Here is a 17,965-nt window from a genome sequence, read left to right as displayed (position 1 = left end):
ATCCTGCTTTCTCATACTCCTTCCTTGAGCTATGATCAGCAATTGCTTGAGGCTGGAGTGTTTCTGTATAATGCTATGCCCTTTGCTGAGGCTGCCAAAGAACAGCAGAACCAGTGGTTAGGGGACAGGCCTCAGAGGTAGGAGACAGAGGGTCAATTTTCTGCTCCATCACACCTCCCCTCTTGCCCTGTGACCTTGGGCAAGTCACTTAGCTTCTCTGTGCCTCAGTTCCCCATCTGTGCCTCCCAGGGGGTTGTGAGGATAAGTCCTTCACAATGAGAGATGGCCATGTAAAACTGGAGATAGACAGTGCTTTCCAAGTATTCATGAATTAGGTCTCGAAAGCTCCTGAGAGCCAGCTATCCTCATTTCAGAGGGGGAAACTGGCAGCGAGGGGCAGGGGACTTACCTGAGGTCACCTAGTGAGTTGGTGTCAGAGCTGGGTATAAATCCCCATCACCTGAGTCCCAGTTCTGTGCATTTGCCCCAAGAACTCCTCCCCTGCTCATGCTCAGCTTGGTCCCTGGTCAGAAAAGGGCAGTTTCCCCCGTGGAGGGCTGTGCCCAACCTCCATACCTGGAGCTGTGCTGCAGGATGACGGGCTGATGTAGCTCTCCGATTCCAGCCCCTCGTTCTTGTCACTTGAGACGCTGGTGGGGTCCTCGCTGTAGCGCTGGAGGGTGCTGGCCTCCCGCACAGGCAGGCTCTGAAGGACTTTGCTTGCCACGTAGTCCCCGTCAAACATGTCGGGAGTGGGGCCCTCCGACTGCTCCAGGAGAGCCTGGCCCAGGTACGGATAGTGGGCCGAGTCCTCTGCATCCACCTGGGTCTCTGTCGTGCTCTAGGGAGTGGGAGGAGACCAGAGCGGGAGGGATGATTGCTGAGGCCCTTGACTTCGCTGTCCATGGGGACCCTCCTCCTGAGCCGGCTCTGCCCCTGAAGCTGGGATGCAGGCAGCCAACAAGCCACAGGGGGAAGAGTTGCTTTTACACCGCAGGTGAATGAAGGCAACATAGCAGCTTATTACCTACCGGGCCAGAGCCAGCCTCGAGGGAAGACAGTTCCTGGGTCACCCACGCCCTCCTCCTGCACACACCTGCCATTTCTCCCACCCAGTCCCGACCTGCTCTCACTGTGTGAATTCTCACCCGCACGCAGCTCAAGGTGGCTTGGCTGAAGCCCAGTGGCCGGCTCGTTAGCCTGTTTTGGAAAGCCGCGGTATGGATAAGTGAAGGCCCCGAAGCAGTGCGCGCCGCACTTACCCTGGTGGAAGGGATCCGGCTGCGGTAGCTGACAGAGGGCTCTGCATTGAAGAAACCCTGGTGAGGGACCAGGTACTCCTCAGCATCCACCAAGTCCTGCATGTCCTCCTCTTCCAGCAGGGCACGGTAGAAGGTGCTATCTATGGGACTGCCCGGCCCCATCATGTCGTCATTCTGTGGGGGGCAGAGATGGGGAGTTGAGGGCATTTCACCCTCGTTCTCATGCTCTACAAAGCACCAAGGACTCCCCAGGCTGGGATCACAACTCCAGGGCAAGTGGGCGGGCAGGACGATACTGTTGGGAAATTAGCCCTTTAGCTGCTAGTCCTTATTGCAGCTTCTGTGTAGGGGTGATGCATTCTGCTCCAGATCCACGGAGACTGGACCTAAGTGGTTAACGGCCCCAAAAGGATGTCCCTTGATTAAAGGTTGGAACTATTCTTTGTGCTTCTCCAGCATGTTCCATCACAAGATCCCCACGCACGGGATGGACGTTCATCCTCCCCACACCCCTGGGAGTAGGTCAGCATTATCCCTTTCCTACAGAAGGGGAATGTGAGCTACAGAGAAGTGACTCAGCAGAGGCAGCACAGTGAATCAGAGTCAGGGATAGAACTCAGGACTCCTGGCTTGTAGTTCCCTGCCCTACACCACATTTTTGCTTCCCAAGTGGTAGAGAAGAACTCCAAACCCTAGACTTGCTGAGGAGCTGAATGGGGCAGGTGAAGCCTGCTCACTTACTGGTTAGGTTGGGGTGTGAGTCCCCTAGTGGTGCCCCCACAGCAGGCCAAAGACAGAGGTTTTGGGAGCCAAGCAGCGGGGAGAGAGTTGGCTGCTGCCCGGGCCTCTCACTGAGAGACAGACACTCCCTGCCAGGAGCGGTGTAGTGACCTAAACCGCTTCCACATACCTGGATGACCACAAAGCGCTGTGGGTCCCTCGCCATACGGGAGAACTCTGTGACCAGCTCCCGGAACCTGGGGCGACACTCCGAGTCGATCATCCAACCTTCGGCAGAGAGCAAGGCGCCAGTGAGCCCAAGGCAAGGTGTGAAGCTGCGCTCGCTGATACAGGAGCAAGAACTAGTGCTAGGGGCCTGGTGAAGAGGCACCTCCCAGCCCTTGTGACCCTTCCCTCAGAACATATATCTGAGTGTCGCCTCGGCCCCAGGAGGCTGCACCACGAAGGCTGGCTTTAAGGACTTTGTAGCAGGGGGGCATTTCGCCTATTTACCCTCTGTCCCAATTAGGAGTAGGCAAAGCCCCAGTCCCTGTGCCCAGAAGGTAAACCAGCTCACCCGCCCATGCCACAGGCCAAATGTTGGCCTGTCCTGCAAAGACGCCCCGCCCTCTAGGACTGGTTGAACAGAGCTGGCTATTACCCACTCCAGAGGTTAGGCCCCAGGGTCTTTACCCAACGAATTCACCCTCAAGTCTCAGTCATATAGTAGCAGGAGGGACCCCACCCTCTGAACCCCAGAGCCTTTTCTTCTGAAGCTCCAAGACCAAACGTGCCTCCCACCCGTACAACCCAGGAGTGGAGAATGGTGGGGGAGTGGCTAATGGACGCCCGTGACGGTTAGGGCCCTCCGTACATTTCACCATGATCATGTAGACATCGATGGTGCAGATGGGAGGCTGGGGCAGCCGCTCTCCCTTCTCCAGGAGGTCGGGGATCTCTCGGGCCGGGATCCCATCGTACGGCTTGGCACCAAAGGTCATCAGCTCCCAGACGGTCACTCCTAGTAAGACAGGCTCATCAGGGCCAGGAGCAATGGGACTTTTACCCCACATCCCTTGCAGCTAGGGATCCTGGAGACAATGCAACGTACCATAGCTCCAGACATCACTCTGGTGCGTGAATCTCCTGCGCAGGATGGACTCCAGAGCCATCCACTTGATGGGAACCTGGGGCCGGAAAAATACAGAGCAGACTGAGCCTGTTCATTTCACCCTTGCCTTGTCATGTGTTCTGGAGCAGGGAGAGACAGGACGGGCGCTAAGAGCTGCCTGCAGATATTGGCCAGGCTCCCTAGTCAGCCTACATCACCCGTGATGCACCAGCCTCCCCTCTGGGTGAGGGAGCATGGTGCATCATGGGAGGAGCCTGGTGCATACTGGAGAATGGATGCCATAGGGACCCAAAGTACACCTGCTGTGATGCCCCACGACCGCGTTTAGGAGCGGAAGTATTTCAGGGTTGGGCCAAAATATTTTGGATTTAGATTTTGTGCTGAGAATTTGAGGTTGAGAATTGACCACGCTCGGCCATCCATCACAGGCCTTGATAGCACTCAACAGCAAAACATCCAAGAGGACCCGATGCCAGGAGGGAGGTAGCAGAGAACTGCTAGGTCCGCGTATGGCCACTGAACATAGATCAGCCGTGTACCGGGCTAGTTCCAGCACCACGCTCTCCGAGAAGGCTTGCGGGGGAAACGGCCTCAAATACATCATTTAGGTTTATGTCCACAGGGCCTTGACTGCAAGGTGTACCCCTGACCTGGTCTGTCCACACGGACAAGACTGGACATACAGGGGCTTGTGGGTGCGTCAGTTTCTGCAATTCAGAGGCCTGGCAGTAATGAGCTAGAACAGTGCGTGGAGTCAGCACCCCCCCTCATCCAGCGGAGCCACACTCTCGGCTCACTCTCTGCTTCTGATGACACCGAATAGCAATGAGGCCGCAGGCGTTAGCTCCCAAGAAACACATTACAGTGATGGCCCCTCCCAAACCTGTGGGCCCTGGGGGGGCCCTGAAATGGCCCTGGTTTGGTTAGCTGCCCCGTGCTGGGGGGTGGGATGGGATGGGATAATGCAGAAGACTCTCACAACCTGTTCCCCATGTGCCCGGCCAGCACTGGCAGCTCATGGTTGCCACGTGATACCAGTGAGCCATTGCTGTGGGGGTGTGGCACAGGGTGTCTCTGTGAGTAAAGGGTTGGAGTCTGGGCCCCTCCCCAGTGCCGCTGCCTTCTCCCAGTTCAGTTCCCTGGTACCCCCCCCCCGGCTCACCTTCCCCCCATCTGCGTGGTACTCTGTTTCATCGATGTCCAGCAGCCGGGCCAGGCCAAAGTCAGTGATTTTCACATGATTGGGGCTTTTCACCAGGACGTTGCGAGCAGCCAGGTCCCGGTGCACCAGCCGTACGTCCTCCAGGTAGCTCATCCCCTGAAGGGGGGAGGGAGGAATCAGCATGGAGACCCGTAAGCCTCTCAGCCCCATGGTGGAGTTCTCAGGGACTCAGCTGGCTTGAGCCCCAACCCGGTTAGTAGTGCTCTGCACGTCAGAAGGTGTGAAAGCACTTTACAGACATTAGCCCCATTTTCTAGATGGGGAAGCTGAGGCACAGAGCAGGAAAGAAACTTGCTTAAGGACATCCAGTGAGTCAGTGGCATAGCCGCATACAGAACCCAGGGGTCCTAATGCCTATCCTCCTGCTCTAATTGCTAATTAATACTCCCCCTTAATTTATGGCTGGCCATCCTCCGCTTGTATACTACCCCCATGTGCTGGAAGCAGCCTGCCCCCTATGTACCTAGGGCTGGCGAAGCAGCTGCTGTGGCCGCGTACCATGGTCGGGATAGGAAACAGCAGCTGTGCTTTGATATTGATCACTTCCTACGGTTGTGCAGCACCTTTCATCCTGAAAGAACCAAACGGGCTTGACGAACTATGCACGTTCAGGGATAATGCAGCCACCTCTGGGGAGTGGAGGGCAGCATGAACGACCAGCACAGAGTGAAATTTCAAGGAGAGATTTTTGGCCTCAGGATCCTGAGACAATCCCCTTCCCAGCTCCATGCTTATAAGCCTGGCCAAGGGGCCTTTAACACCCATGCAGAGCAGAGGGGACCTCAGGGCTCCAACAGCCTGGGAACCCTCTCCGGTGGAACGGCTGAGTCAGCCCTGCTGGAACGTGAACCTGTGAGTGGCAAGAAGGCTCCTGATGCCGGTTGTCCCCCCGGCCTCTCTGGCAGGAGAGCTGCTCCTGAGCCCCCTTGCCCACCCCCGGGGCTCCTCCTACCTTTGCGATCTGCACACACCAGTTGAGCAGGTCCTGGGAGCCGATGCGGTCCTTGTTCTCCCGCACGTAGTCCAGCAGGCAGCCGTAGGGCATGAGCTGGGTGACCAGCTGCACCGTGGAGGTGAGGCAGATGCCCAGAAGGCGAGAGACGTAGGGGCTGCCCACGCCTGCCATCACGTAGGCCTCCTGGGGAGGAGAGAAACTGGCTTGGAGCAAAATCAACCCCGGCAGGACTCGACTTGGGGAGACTCCTGCCAGGAGCCCAGCCCCTAGGGCTGGCTTCCCACCCCCCTGCACCACGGAAAGGTCACGTGTGGGTCCACGGGGCAGAGACTCGTGGCCCTGCCCAACTGCTCTTCGATTTCCACAGCATGGTCCAGCCAAGTCTGATCAAAGAGCAGAGCAGCAAGGAAAAAACCGGCGGACGAGACGGGTCCGTTGCTCCCCCTGCCACAAGTAGTAATTCTGCAACAGTGGGTCACACGACAGCCTGTCCCTCTCCAGCAAATGGCTGTGCTGGGAGGTCCAGTCTGGAGGCGGGAGTGGCATATGGAGGCAGGCTAATACGTGTAGACACCGATGCTGGTAGCTTGGTTGGGGAAAGTGCCCTGAGCCGGAGAGCTTGTACCCGCTACCCGCAGCCACTGATGGGAGCAAACCCGACGCGTGTCACAGACTAGGAGGGACCCGGCGGCTCAGTAATTCCGAGCGAAGCCACGTCTGGTGGCCAGGACGCAGCTCAGTGCAGGTCAGCGCCCTCCTGCACCCACGCAGTGCTGGCGCACGTGCCCCCAGGGCGGGTGTGCCAGCCATAGCGCCCGTCTCCCACTCACGTCCAGGATCTCCTTGTTGGCCTTGGGCGACGTGTTCTCTCTCAAGACTTTAATGGCCACAGGGATCTTCACGCTCTCGCCGTCGGGGATCCAGATGCCCTGAGGGGAGGGAAGGATGGTGATGGCGCTCGACAGGGCCGCACCTCAGGGCTCGAATAGGCGGTGCACAGGAGGGGAGAGAGATGCCATCCAGCTGAGTCCTTTAGAGCCTCTGAGTGCTGCCTCACCCCCAGCCACGCTGCCAACCCCCGCCCCGGCTCCTCATTCCCCTTCTGCAGAGCAGCAGCCTGGCCCCGGTTACCCGCTGCCCCCCTTGCTCCGCCCGTCCCCGCCTCACCTTATACACGGTGCCAAAGGCCCCGGAGCCCAACACTTTCACTTTCTTCAGCTCAGTCTCCTTCAGGATCCGCATCTGGGCTTGATTGGGGAGGGCCCCGCTGGGCGTCAGTGGCTCCACCAGCTGCGGGAGGCGGGGAGGAGGGTCCTGTGTCAGCGAGCCGGGGAGCCCCAGGCCCACGGGCTCCCCGCTGCGGCCCCCAGGCGACACGGAGATTCAGAACCTATGATTGACCCCTCTGTGTGGCACCTTCAGGCCCTGCCCCTGAGCTCCCCGTGGGGCAGCCGTCTCCCCTGCCCCACGGAGCCTGTGGGCTGGGAGGAGCGTCTAGGCTGTCCCCACTGGAGGATGGCAGGAGGAGTGGCTGTGGGGTATGGGGACAGCACACGCTTGGGCCCAACCTGGGCGCTGGTCATGAGACGCATCCAGGGGGTCAACATCTTCCGTCCCCCTGCAGTAACCCCGGGCACTCAGGCCTGGCTCTCACCCCGCCCCCCGCCTCCTCCTCCCCCCATCAGTAACTTCTGCCCAGGGCCTTCCTTGGCTCAGCTGGGATCCTCTGGCGCTCAGGTGCCCCGGGAGGCCTTGCCGCATTACCGGGCACTGCCGCGAGAAGCCTGCCTGAGCGCGCGGGGCGGGCGCTAGGGCTTGTGGTACTGGCCGTACCTCAGTCTCCTGCAAGAGGCGCCGCATGGCGAGCTTCCGCTCCTGCTGCTTCCTCCGCTTGATGCACACAACGATGATCAGGATCAAGACCAGGGCCAGGAGGGCGCCAACCACGCCGGCTATGATGGACGTCACCTGGCTGGAAGAAGGGGGATGGGGTGGTTCCACTGTGGGGGCCAGTCTAACCTGTGGGACTGGCTCTCTACAGGGGATTGGGGGACAGGGACGTTTGGTGGGGGGTGGGTGAATCCAGGGCCTTCTCCATAAACTAGCCCCCACGGGTGGCCGATTTGGAAGCAGTGGCTTATGGCTCCTTGGTGGCGGGTGGTTAATGGTCTGCCTAGTAACAGCCCCTGGGGCTGGGAAGGCTGTCGGGGGGGACAGAGCAAGCCCCGTCCCCTGCCAATCAGCTGCAGAAGGGATTCCCCTGTGGTGCTTCCTGGCCAGAGGGTGGTGCCTAGCAGAGTGCAAGGGGGCTACCGGTGTGCATGGGGTAGGGGGATGCTGAGCAGAAGGCAGATGGTGCCAGGGAGAGGTGGACCCTGGCTACTGCCCAGGGTGAGGCCTGCCTGGGAAGTTGGCACAAAGGGGGCTGGGCAGATGGGGGTGCAGTACCTTGGCTTCTGATCCACAGGGCAGCCGTCTTCATCCCGGATCGTACACCTGGGGAAGGACCCAGAGACGTTGCTTTGTTACTCGACGGGAGGCAGAAGCGATGCAGAAAATCCTCCCACGGCCAAGCACTGGGGCATCCTGCAGTGCTGCGTCCCATGGGCCCCCATGCCAGTTTCTCCCCCACCCCCCACCTGCAAACCTCAGCACATCCCCACCTGCTTCGCCCCGCTTTGCTGTCTCCTCCTAGGCCAGTCTTGGCCCTTGGGATGTGCTGAATGCTGCAAGCAAAGAGCAATGCTCCGTGCCAGCCAGCGCCCATACTCACGAGTGGCTGCAGTTGGTGGGGCACAACTGGCAGACACCATGTTCATCCGGATACTTCCAGATGGGCACAAAGGAGGAATCAGCCTTCACTCCACTCGGGCATCTCTCCACACAGTACTGGGCATCTTTGTAATGGGCGCAGGCCATGCACTGGTCCGCCTCCTGCCAGGAAGGATGCAGAGTGAGCACCCTGTGCATTTGGGGGCTGGGGTGGATGAAGAACCCAGGAATCCGGGGTCAGCCCAAAGCCTTGAGCGATCGTAGAAACTGATTGGGAATGCAGATCCCCTCCGCCTGTCCTAAAGGGGCTTTTATGTGATCTGCCGCCCCGCCCCCCCCCGCCGGCAGCCCGGGCAGCTCCTCACCGATCCGTTGCAGGTCTCCGTGCCGTTCTGGGGCAGGCACTCGGGGTGGCAGGAGAGGCAGCGGGTCCCGTTGACATGTTCCCGGACAGCCCTGCCGGGAGAAAGAGCCTGAGCCAATCACTGCACAAAGGCACATTTCACCCTCACCCCGCAGCGCTCGCTGATGGGGCAGGACCCAGCCCCCGCCCCAGCCCATCTGAGGAACAGGCAGCAGTGGGAGAGCAGAGAAGCGCCCCCTCCCTGCCCCCCACAGGGCTGACACAGCCACCTCTGCGACCAGGGGCCCAGCTGCAGATCCCAGAGTCCGGGCTGGAATGTGGTGCCTCGTGGGAGGTTCTGCCCGCTGGCCCGCAGGCTGACCTCTCCCAGCCACACGAGAGCTGGCCCGCTTCCTTCCCAGCAACCCCCCCAGCTCGGCATGGGGGGCAGGGCTGGGGTCGGGGCAGTGGCCAGCAGGGTTCTTCCCTGCATTGGTAAAGGACCTGGCTGCCACTCAGGACCCTGCATGACCCAGGCCCTGTCCCCACCCCAGAAGGGAGGGTGTGATGGGGCAGGGGAGCAGGTTGGGGATGGCTCCTAGTCTGACCCCTGTTCCCACTGCTGAGCAGCAGCTCCAGCACCCCCTCTCCCACCCCGCTGCACCCTGATTGGCAAGATCCTCCCTAGGGGAAATGCAGGGGAGGAAACTCCCTGGGTATTCCATCCTCAGGGTCCTTGGAGATGCCCCAAACCCAGGCAGGGCTGCCCTATCTGTGCCAAAGGAGAAGGGGCCTGGCCACAGCTGGGCAGATGGCCCAGGGCTTGATGGCATCCTCTGCCCCCATCGCATCCAGCCACGGTGCCAGAGCCTCCCCCCTTCTCCCTCATCCCCCCCAGGAGGCTTGCTGGGCACAGACATGCAGCGAGCCCAGCCACTCGGACCCCCGCTTACCCGTCCAGAAGGTTGCAGGACTCCACGCACTCCTGCCCACGCAGGAAGCGCTCGCAGGCCACGCACTGCGTCGGGCCCGGCCCCCAGCACTGCCCCTTGGCGCAGAGGTGGAAGCACACCAGCCCCTCGGACTCTGAGGGGAGGACGCCACAGTTAGCACTTGGAACCCAGCCCGTCCCCTCCGTCCCCTGGGGCAGCCAGACCGAGCGGGCCTTTCCCAGACTCCACCGGGCGCAGGCCGGCCGTGGATGCCAGCGGGGCATTTGGTATCAGAGTGACAGCTAGGGAGACATGGAACCACTGTGGCACTGGGGTTGTGCACCAGCCAGCAGAGAGCATCCATTGGCACCCATCTAACATGGCAGTGCCACTCAAAGCCCAGATGAATTGGGCAAAGGAGGAGTCCCTGGGTGGGGCAGAGAGCCGGACAGAGCCCTGAAAGTGGCCCCCACCCCTTACCACACTGCTCCACAGGCTTGTTGTCAGTCTGGAACAGCATCTGGCGCTGGTTCCTGAAGATGGCTTTCCAGGGCACCTTCTGGAGGAAGCAGAGGTTGGGGTTCTGGTGGACCAGCACCATCCCGCTGCTGATCTCCTGCAGCGAGTGCAGGCCCAGCGAGATGATGGACAGGTTCTGCAGCGTCAGGGAATAGGCACCGCTGCAGAGAGACGTCGACAGGCACGGGGTGAGCCAGGAGGGGCAGGACAATGAAGCAGAAATCAGAGGGTCCCTGCCAGCCCCGCACTTGGGGGTGCTCTGGAACTGGGTCACACCCTCCCACATGCTGCCTCTGAACCACAAACCATCCGTTCTCCGGATCCTGTCCTAGGGCCTGTTCCTCCCCACCCCGTGTCCCTGCCTGCGCATGCTCACTTGTGAAGCACTCGTCCTCGGATGATCCGGAGGTTCTGGAAGATGCTCAGGTCTGGGAAGGTCTCTGGCCAAGACTCGATGTACAAGAAGCCTGCAAAATGGAGGACGAAGGCACATCCTTATTCATGCGAGCAGCGGCCTCCCACCAGCTGGTGGTGGGTCGGCCTCCCAAAATCCTGGGTGACTGGCAGGTCCAGCGCCCAGGCCCGCCTCTGATGGGTGTGTCCCCCCCCCACTCCCCGCACACTAAACAAGATGGCTTAAATTTCCAGGGCAGGAGCGTGGGACCTTTAGCCAAAGCCCCACTGCTAGGAGGCCCCTGAGGTGGCTTTGCTGCTGAGCCCCGTCCAGCGAGTTTACAAGTGAGTGAAATGGAAACAGGAGTCGTTTGCACATCACAGATGGAGGCTGCAACCCACTCTCGGTGGGCATCGGCAGGCGACATGGGTGAGCGAGCACGGGTGCTAAGCAGTCCCTCACCCACCTGTCAGCTCTTCCAGGCTCCCGAAGCTCTTGAGCTGCTCTGGCTCCAAGGGTGCCGTGTTGGTGGTGGGATCCCTGTTTGAGAAGGAACACGGTAGGGGAGGGGGACCCTTAGAGGCGTAAGCCCTTGGGACCACGGACACAGGAGGCGATGGCTGCCCTGCAATCACAGGTGCTGCCCAGCCTGATGGGGCCTTTGTGCTACAATCTCTGCGAGGCCCAGCTAGAGATTTTGGAAGAGTAAACGGATGCTCCAGGAGGAGCCCCCGCTCACACCCGCTTCATACCCCGTGACCCACTCACGCACTCACTTGCCTCAGGCCTGCAAGACTAAGGCACAAGGGAGGTTTGATCTAGGCCTGATCTAGACAGGTCTGTAATGGACTGGCTGGCGTGTGCACTGCTGCCCCCTCCTGGATAGAATCCAAACCATTCAACTGTGTGGCAAAGGCCCTACACTGCTAATAGTGATTCCCCTTTGGCTCATGCATTAAGGGCTTGTGCTTTGGAGCAGAGGCTCCCCTTGTGGCCAGATAGCTGAGCTGGAGTTAGCCAGCTCCAGGTGCCCCCACACAGTGCTCCGACATGCCACACATGCACCTCCTTCACTCCAGGACATCTGAGTCCAGAGCTGGGGTCCCCTACCCACAGAGCCAGTAGCTCCTCTGGGGTGAGCTAGCAGGAGCTGTGCTGAACTTTCCTGGGCTGGACAACGGGCAGTGGAGATTGGGGCACCTGTCACCGTTACTCACCCTGCAAAGGTCTCGGGCAGGAAGGCCAGGCTGCCAAAGATCTTGGTGCAGTGAGCAAAGTGCTGGATGTTGGAGGAGTTGACGGCTCGGACGCCCTTCAAGAAATCCACGCCCAGCCCGTAGCAGCCTAGGAGAGAGCAGGGCAGGTGGCTGAGAGGGGCTGGGAGGGAACCCCAGTGTGGAATAACCATGTGCTTCCATTCCACCCATCGAGCCTCAGTATGGAGACACCCTTCCAGCCGCCCAGACAGTTCATGCGTCTCCCTCTCCTCAAATCCAGAGAATCCCATGCTCCTGAGCTGCTAGGATGTGCCTTCCCTAGTCCCTCCGGGAGAGGGGCTCCCCAGGGCGGGGCACAGGGGATGGGGGAACGTTACCTTCCGGGCAGGGCTTGCTGCACTTCTCGCACTTCTGCACGCTGTCCGTGCTCACCTCCTGGCTGTCCTGGGGACACACCAACGTGCAGGAGCCCACCTCCGTGGCCAGGTAATTGTCTGTGGGAGGGGGAGACATGGAGAGGAAAGATGGCCCCATGGTTAGAGCATTAGCCTGTGACTCAGGAGACTTGCCGTCAATTCCCTGCTCTGCCACTAACTGCCTGTGGGACCTTGGGCAAATCTCTTCACCCCTCTGGGGTTCGATTCCTACTCGCCGGGGGGGGGGGCTGTGAGGAGAAATGCCACCAAGGAGCGAGAGGCACCCAGAGGCTACAGTGGCGTGGACCAGATTGGTATTTCAAGAAGATACACGGGTCTGCCCAGCTCACACAGAGTCCGGGTCCGAGCTTCAGTTTGGTCACAAAGCTTGGATCCCAGACTCTGATCCTGGGCGGGGGGGGGGGGGGGGGAGGGAAATGGCCCCACCCCCACCTCCTGCAGCAAAGGGCAAAGCCCCCTCGCTTCATCTCCCTCCCCTCAACTGCTGCATTCCAGCATGAAGGCCTTCGTTTGCAATGTGGCTGGCCAGTTAACTGGAATTGCCATGTGTGTCGTGAGGTTTTTGGAGCAGGGCAGGGCTATGGGCCTTGGAGCTCCAGGAGCCAGCCCCGACTTTGGGAAGTGCCAGGCAAACGTCAACAGAAGCCCCTCAGACCGTCCTGCCCTGCCAACAGGGGGCACTGTGCAAACGGAGCCCTACGGGGGTTGCCCTGGGGATCTCTCCACCGGGCTGGGGTGCGTGACCAAAGCCCAGCATGCGCAGCTGGCAGGAAGTGGGGCACCCCATAGAGCCCACTCCACGGGATCCCCCCGGAGGAAGGGATGCTTACAGGGGCACTGGCTGACACAGCTGGCTCCGAAGGTGTAGCGTCCGTCCCGGTTGGGCACCGACTGGTAGATGTCTGAGTTGTAGATGAAGTGGGGTGGGCAGTGCAGCTCGCAGATCCCGCTGCGGTTGACGTGCAGGCAGGCCTGGGGGGAGCCAGCCAGCCCAGAGGGTGAGCAGCTGGGACACTGCCCCCACACCAGTCCGTAACCCCCTCTCTGCCAACTCCAACCAACCTCCCCATTCCATCCCCTGCGCGAGCCTCTCTGCACCAATCCACCGCTCCAGCTATCCCCACTGCGCCTGCCCCCACCTGCCACCCTCCCACACCCACCACGCCAACCCCCACCCCAATCCCCTGCCCCACACCCTCCGCTGTGCTGACCCCCTCGCCACGCACACACGGATGGCACCGGGGCGGGGGCTGGCACTCACCAGGCAGTCTGAGTGCTTGGGCCCAGTGCAGCCCGCCGCACATTGCTCGTGGCAGCAGTCCGTGGGCTTCGTGCCCTTGCACCTGGGGCACCCGTCACAGATGCTTTTGGTCACTGGGGCAGAGAGTGAAGGGGGGAGGAACTGTGAGGATCTGGATGTTTGGCTGCGCAATGGGCTCTTGGCATCTGGGGAGCTCTGCTGGGAGCTGGGAACCCAGACAGCCACAGCAAACAACTGCCCCCCCACACCACACAGTCTCAGCAGCACCCAGGGCAGGGGCTCTGTGCACCCCGAAATCTACCCTGTTCAATGGATCCGTTTCCCCCCCGTCCCGCCCTTCCAATGTCTGTGCCTCCTTTCCCCACCCCCCAGCCTGCATTTCCCCATCATGCATCTCCACCAACCACCTGTCCACACTGCCGCCCATCCTCCCCCGGCACCTGCCCCATCCCTCGCTCGTAGGGCAGTTAGAAAGCCACGCCATTCTCCGAGGCGCCAACACGCTCACTTCATCTCCCAACCGGGACCTTTGGCATGGTGCCCCCACCCAACCAGGCTTTGCAGGGTCCGTGCCCTATTTGCATGGAGGGCGAGCTAGCCCCGTGTGCCTCTGCAGGTCATGGGCTGCACGGCCAGTGTTGTCCAGACAGGCAGAGACCTGAGTCCAGCACTGCCTCTCCCCCATGCCCAGTGCTCACGTGTCTGGCAGTACTGCGGCCCTTTCCCCCAGCAGTGCCCTTGGGAACAGAAGCTTCTGCATTCAGCACCTGGACGGGATGGAGAGAAGACCGAGGGCATTAGAGGATGCCCGAGACTCTGCCTTGGCACAGGCCCCGGGAGAAAGATGCAGCATGCTTCTGCCTCGCCCCACTCCCCCAGGCATGGAAACCCCCTCCCCAGGCTCCTCCAGCAGTCTGCTGGGGTAGAGGATCCTGCAGCAGCTGCAATTCCTCACCTCCCTCGCTCCACGACTAGCTGCTGGCTTGAGGCACCAACACCCTCGTCCCCCTTGGGCACCTGGGGCTCCCGAAGCACAGTTCAGTCTGGAGCAAAGGACTGTGGGGCAGATGGGGGAGGCTCAGGTGTGAGTGGCTGAGTGTGAAGCCTGGGGGAGTCATAAACCAGCCTATTGGGGTGCGCCAGGCTTGGGGAAGAGGCGGGGAGGCTTGGTTCCTGATGGGTGTAGAGGCTTCACCCATTGCACCAGGCCCCACCCCAGCATCAGGCTCTGCCTTGGAGCAAGCCGAGGGGCTTGCCGCTGGGTGCGAAGAGTGGATCCCAGGCAAAGAACAGTCCCACCCCCCCTCCCTGGGAGCCCGGGCACCCGTGGAGGGACCCCATCCAGGCACGTACACGTCCTCTCCCTGCTGCTGTCGATCTGCTGGTGCTGGGCCAGGTCGTTGTTTTTGTGGAAGATGTCGCCCCACAGGATGGTCTCCTGGAAACACAGCTGGGGGTTGCCCTCGATGTGCACCCCGCCCTTCAGGATCTCTGAAGCAGGGGGAGAACAGGACAGTAGGCAGAGCATCTGGCACAGCTGCAGGCCTCCGACCCGCAAGGCCACTGAAGGAGACTGGGCGACATGGGCCAGTAGATGACCCAGCCCGGCCATCCCTGGTGCTCCCACATGGCCCAGCCACGTGACAGTCTCCTGATGGCTGGGGAATCCAGCCCCCAGTCAAGGGGGCCGCGAGCTCATTTGAAACGACGTTAGCCAGGCAAAGCACTGAGGGATGCTTGGAAAGGCTTTCGACCTTGACAGCTGCATCTGTAGCAGCATGCACGGCCAGGGCTGTGGATCCTCAGGCTCCAGGGCACTGGTCGGCTCTAAGGGGGTCCAGGAAGAATCTCCCCCCACCAACCCCAGTGCTGGGCTACTGCATTGCTAGGAACCTTGTGTATCTGGTACTGGCCACGCTCAGAGAAAGGGGGATGTGTAACTGGTTGGGCAGGGAGATCAGGATTACCAGGCATTAGTCAGATCCAGTGCAGTGAGGGGGACATCTGAACACATGGACCCTGGGTCTGATCCAGAGCAGTAAGGGGGATAAGACTCTGGGTCTGATTCGGTGCAGTTGGGGGGATACCAAAGCACAGGGACCCTGGGTCTGATCTGGTGCAGTGCGGGGATACCATACCATGTGGACCCTGGGTCTGATCTGGTGCAGTGCGGGGATACCAGATCCTGTGGACCCTGGATCTGATCCGGTGTAGTGGGGGGATACCAGACCATGTGGACCCTGGGTCTGATCCAGTGCAGTGGGGAGATGCCAGACCACGTGGACCAGGGGTCTGATCGGGCACAGCATGGAGGCATGGATACCAGGCTATGGGGATCACTGGTCCAACAAGGTGAAGATATTGCCCTAGACAGACCACTGCTTTGCTCTGGCACAGTGGTCCAGTGACAATCAGCTCTTCTAAAGAGGTCCCTGGTGCATCCCCCCTAATTCTGAGTGCTCCCTGGGGTGAGCCCAGCCCCCCGACTAGCTCAGGGGCAGCCTCCCCACCTGTCAGATGCCTCATGCCCAGCTCCTGCAGCCCCACCGCCCCGGTGGGGTCAGAGTTGGCGAGAACGGCCAGCGCGTATTTCTCCTCGTAGAGCTGGGTGCCCCGGATGATGCGCAGGCTCTCCAGCTGCACGCAGCTCACTTGGTTCTGCGCAATCAGCACGTAGCCCTGGACCTCCTTGATATCCTAGAGGGGCAGAGAGCAGGGTGAGCGGGAGGCAGGGACAAGACAAGCCTGGGCACTCATCAGGCTGAGGCAATAGCCCCTGGGCTGGGCCGTCAGTGGGAGCAGAACCTACGTCCCCTGTAGCTAACCGTAGGAGCTGCTATTGTCTGAGCGAAAGGGCAACACCCATGCCTCTGCCCATGACCACGAGCCAACCTTGGTGGAGCCAGGAGCGCTTCAGGCTCGGCCACTTTCATGGGGGTCAGAGCCCGCAGGGGAACGCAGTAGGCACCTGCTTCAAAGCCTGCACCCCAGCAAGCACTGGGAAGATGGAGAAGACTTTCTGTGGGGAGAGCCGGAGATCTACCCTTCCCTGAGGCAGACGAGCCTCCCAGCCCCCTACGTTTGGGCTGGGCTGGAAAGATGCCTCCAGACATGAGGATCGCAGTTCCTGATCTTTTAACCAGAGGAGGAAAGAGCCTAAAGTGAGCCCAGCGCCTCGGCAGGTGCTCCACACTCTCCAGACCCCCCAGCCAGGAGCACATGCTCCACGCTCAATAAACTGGCAAGCAGGGGGCAAGGGGTAACCTCATCTCTGGGAAACTGACAGCAGCAGGATTAGAACCTGGGTCCCCAGGCAAAGGCTTTGCGAACTGAGCTGGAACAGCTCCCGCTGGCTGAGGAGATTTGTCAAGATGCTGCCCTGTGGTTCCTTACAGGCAGGCGGGTGCGGGCCTGTGTCACCCACTCTAGTGGCTGGTCCAGATAAGAGTCTACTACAGCCACTGGCTAGGGGAGTTACTCCTTTAGCTCCAACCATAAAGGGTGTTGCATTTAGGGCTGAAGGACTGAGGATCAATACCCACATGAAGGTGGTTGCTATGTTATCCCCTGCAGGGACACACCCTGATGTCTCCTTAGAGTCACATCCCAGGCAGGCTGCCCTTTAAGGCAAGCTGGGCTTGGCCTTGCCTGTGACAAGCAGCTATCCCCCAGCTGAGCCTGATCTGCTGGCTTCGTTACCCTGAGGGACCCCAGCTGTGATAGGGCTGCACAGAGAGCGAGAACTCAGCCCGGAAGAGGAGTCAGGCTCCCCTACCAGCCCCAACACAAGGCCTAGTCAGCCCAGCGTGGGGCTAAGGAATGAGCCCTGAGGATGGGCTGGGGGTAGCCTGAGGGGGATGAGACATGGACAGAAACCCTGGCAAGGCCAAAGAGATGATCAGCTGGGGGCGGGAGAGGCAAAGGCCCTGTAGTGCTGTGGCCTGACAGCAGGGGTCGCTATGTTAGCAAGCGTCCCACTGCAGGATGGGTGAAGGGAGGATGCTGAGCTCAAGTTCTCCCTGCTTCCCCGCTCACCTTGAGGAAGGACATGTTGGCGTCTAGCCCCAGGTAGGTGATCTCCAGGTTGCCCTGCACCACCTGGCAGTTCTGGTAGAGGTGGCTGAGGGTGGCGTAGTGGTTTTCTGGGCTGGAGGGACGCAGGAGCTTCATGTCGGTGCCCGTGCAGACTGCAGGGGGGTGGAAAGGAAGAGTCGGTGAGGCTGGGCAAGGGTGGTGGTCAGAGACGGGGGCAGAGACGATGGATGCCATTCGGAGAGATGCTCAGCAGCGTTTCTCTAAAGGCTGCTCTACCCCAGCTGTGGGCGTTCAGATAAACAGGGCATGGCCCCACCCGCCCCCTAGTCTGCAGGCATTTCCCCAGGGCACAGAGCTGTGACTGGAGAGCTAGCAGACGCTTGGCCCTTCTGCAGGGCATTCTGTCCACGGGAAAGAGAGGAAGGGGTGCCTGGCCCCTAGTTCTCAAGCCTATGGGGCCAGATTTGCAGCAGAGCTCAGTTGTCATTTAGACACCTAAAGAAGGACAGGTTTTCCAAAAGGCTTGCTGAGCTCTGTAGAGAATCCAGCCATTTTATGCCTCTGGGCCTCAGTTTTCCACCTGTAAAATGGGAGCAACCACCTTCCCAGCTGGTCTAGTTAGATCGTAAATTCCTGAGCTGGGATTCTGTTAGCACATGTGGGTGCAGCATCTGCCACTTCAGCTCCAATCAACTAGGTCCCCTAGATGCTACCGTAAATACACAGAGGAGACCCACAGGGAATTATTACACATCAGTCGCTGC

General features: G+C 60.4%; 1 protein-coding gene across 1 annotated transcript in view; it reads right to left on the bottom strand.

Annotated features, from left to right (window-relative positions):
- ERBB2 (erb-b2 receptor tyrosine kinase 2) overlaps positions 1-17,965 on the bottom strand; it is a 41,031-nt gene that overhangs the window by 3,240 nt on the left and 19,826 nt on the right. The window contains exons 2-26 of the mRNA XM_038385689.2: positions 17,202-17,353; positions 15,677-15,863; positions 14,520-14,657; positions 13,865-13,933; positions 13,167-13,279; positions 12,736-12,877; positions 11,846-11,962; positions 11,469-11,595; positions 10,718-10,791; positions 10,234-10,324; positions 9,819-10,018; positions 9,360-9,492; positions 8,429-8,519; positions 8,065-8,225; positions 7,740-7,787; positions 7,125-7,263; positions 6,459-6,581; positions 6,122-6,220; positions 5,289-5,474; positions 4,277-4,432; positions 3,094-3,169; positions 2,857-3,003; positions 2,173-2,270; positions 1,263-1,436; positions 577-841 (exon numbers count right to left, since the gene is read on the bottom strand). Of these exons, the coding sequence (XP_038241617.1) occupies positions 577-841; positions 1,263-1,436; positions 2,173-2,270; positions 2,857-3,003; positions 3,094-3,169; positions 4,277-4,432; positions 5,289-5,474; positions 6,122-6,220; positions 6,459-6,581; positions 7,125-7,263; positions 7,740-7,787; positions 8,065-8,225; positions 8,429-8,519; positions 9,360-9,492; positions 9,819-10,018; positions 10,234-10,324; positions 10,718-10,791; positions 11,469-11,595; positions 11,846-11,962; positions 12,736-12,877; positions 13,167-13,279; positions 13,865-13,933; positions 14,520-14,657; positions 15,677-15,863; positions 17,202-17,353 (3,306 nt within the window). The remainder of the gene's footprint in view (positions 1-576; positions 842-1,262; positions 1,437-2,172; positions 2,271-2,856; positions 3,004-3,093; positions 3,170-4,276; positions 4,433-5,288; positions 5,475-6,121; positions 6,221-6,458; positions 6,582-7,124; positions 7,264-7,739; positions 7,788-8,064; positions 8,226-8,428; positions 8,520-9,359; positions 9,493-9,818; positions 10,019-10,233; positions 10,325-10,717; positions 10,792-11,468; positions 11,596-11,845; positions 11,963-12,735; positions 12,878-13,166; positions 13,280-13,864; positions 13,934-14,519; positions 14,658-15,676; positions 15,864-17,201; positions 17,354-17,965) is intronic.

The sequence above is a fragment of the Dermochelys coriacea genome, chromosome 27 (genome assembly GCF_009764565.3).
Source record: "Dermochelys coriacea isolate rDerCor1 chromosome 27, rDerCor1.pri.v4, whole genome shotgun sequence".
Lineage (NCBI taxonomy): Eukaryota > Metazoa > Chordata > Testudines > Dermochelyidae > Dermochelys > Dermochelys coriacea.
This window is presented reverse-complemented; position numbering and strand designations above follow the sequence as displayed.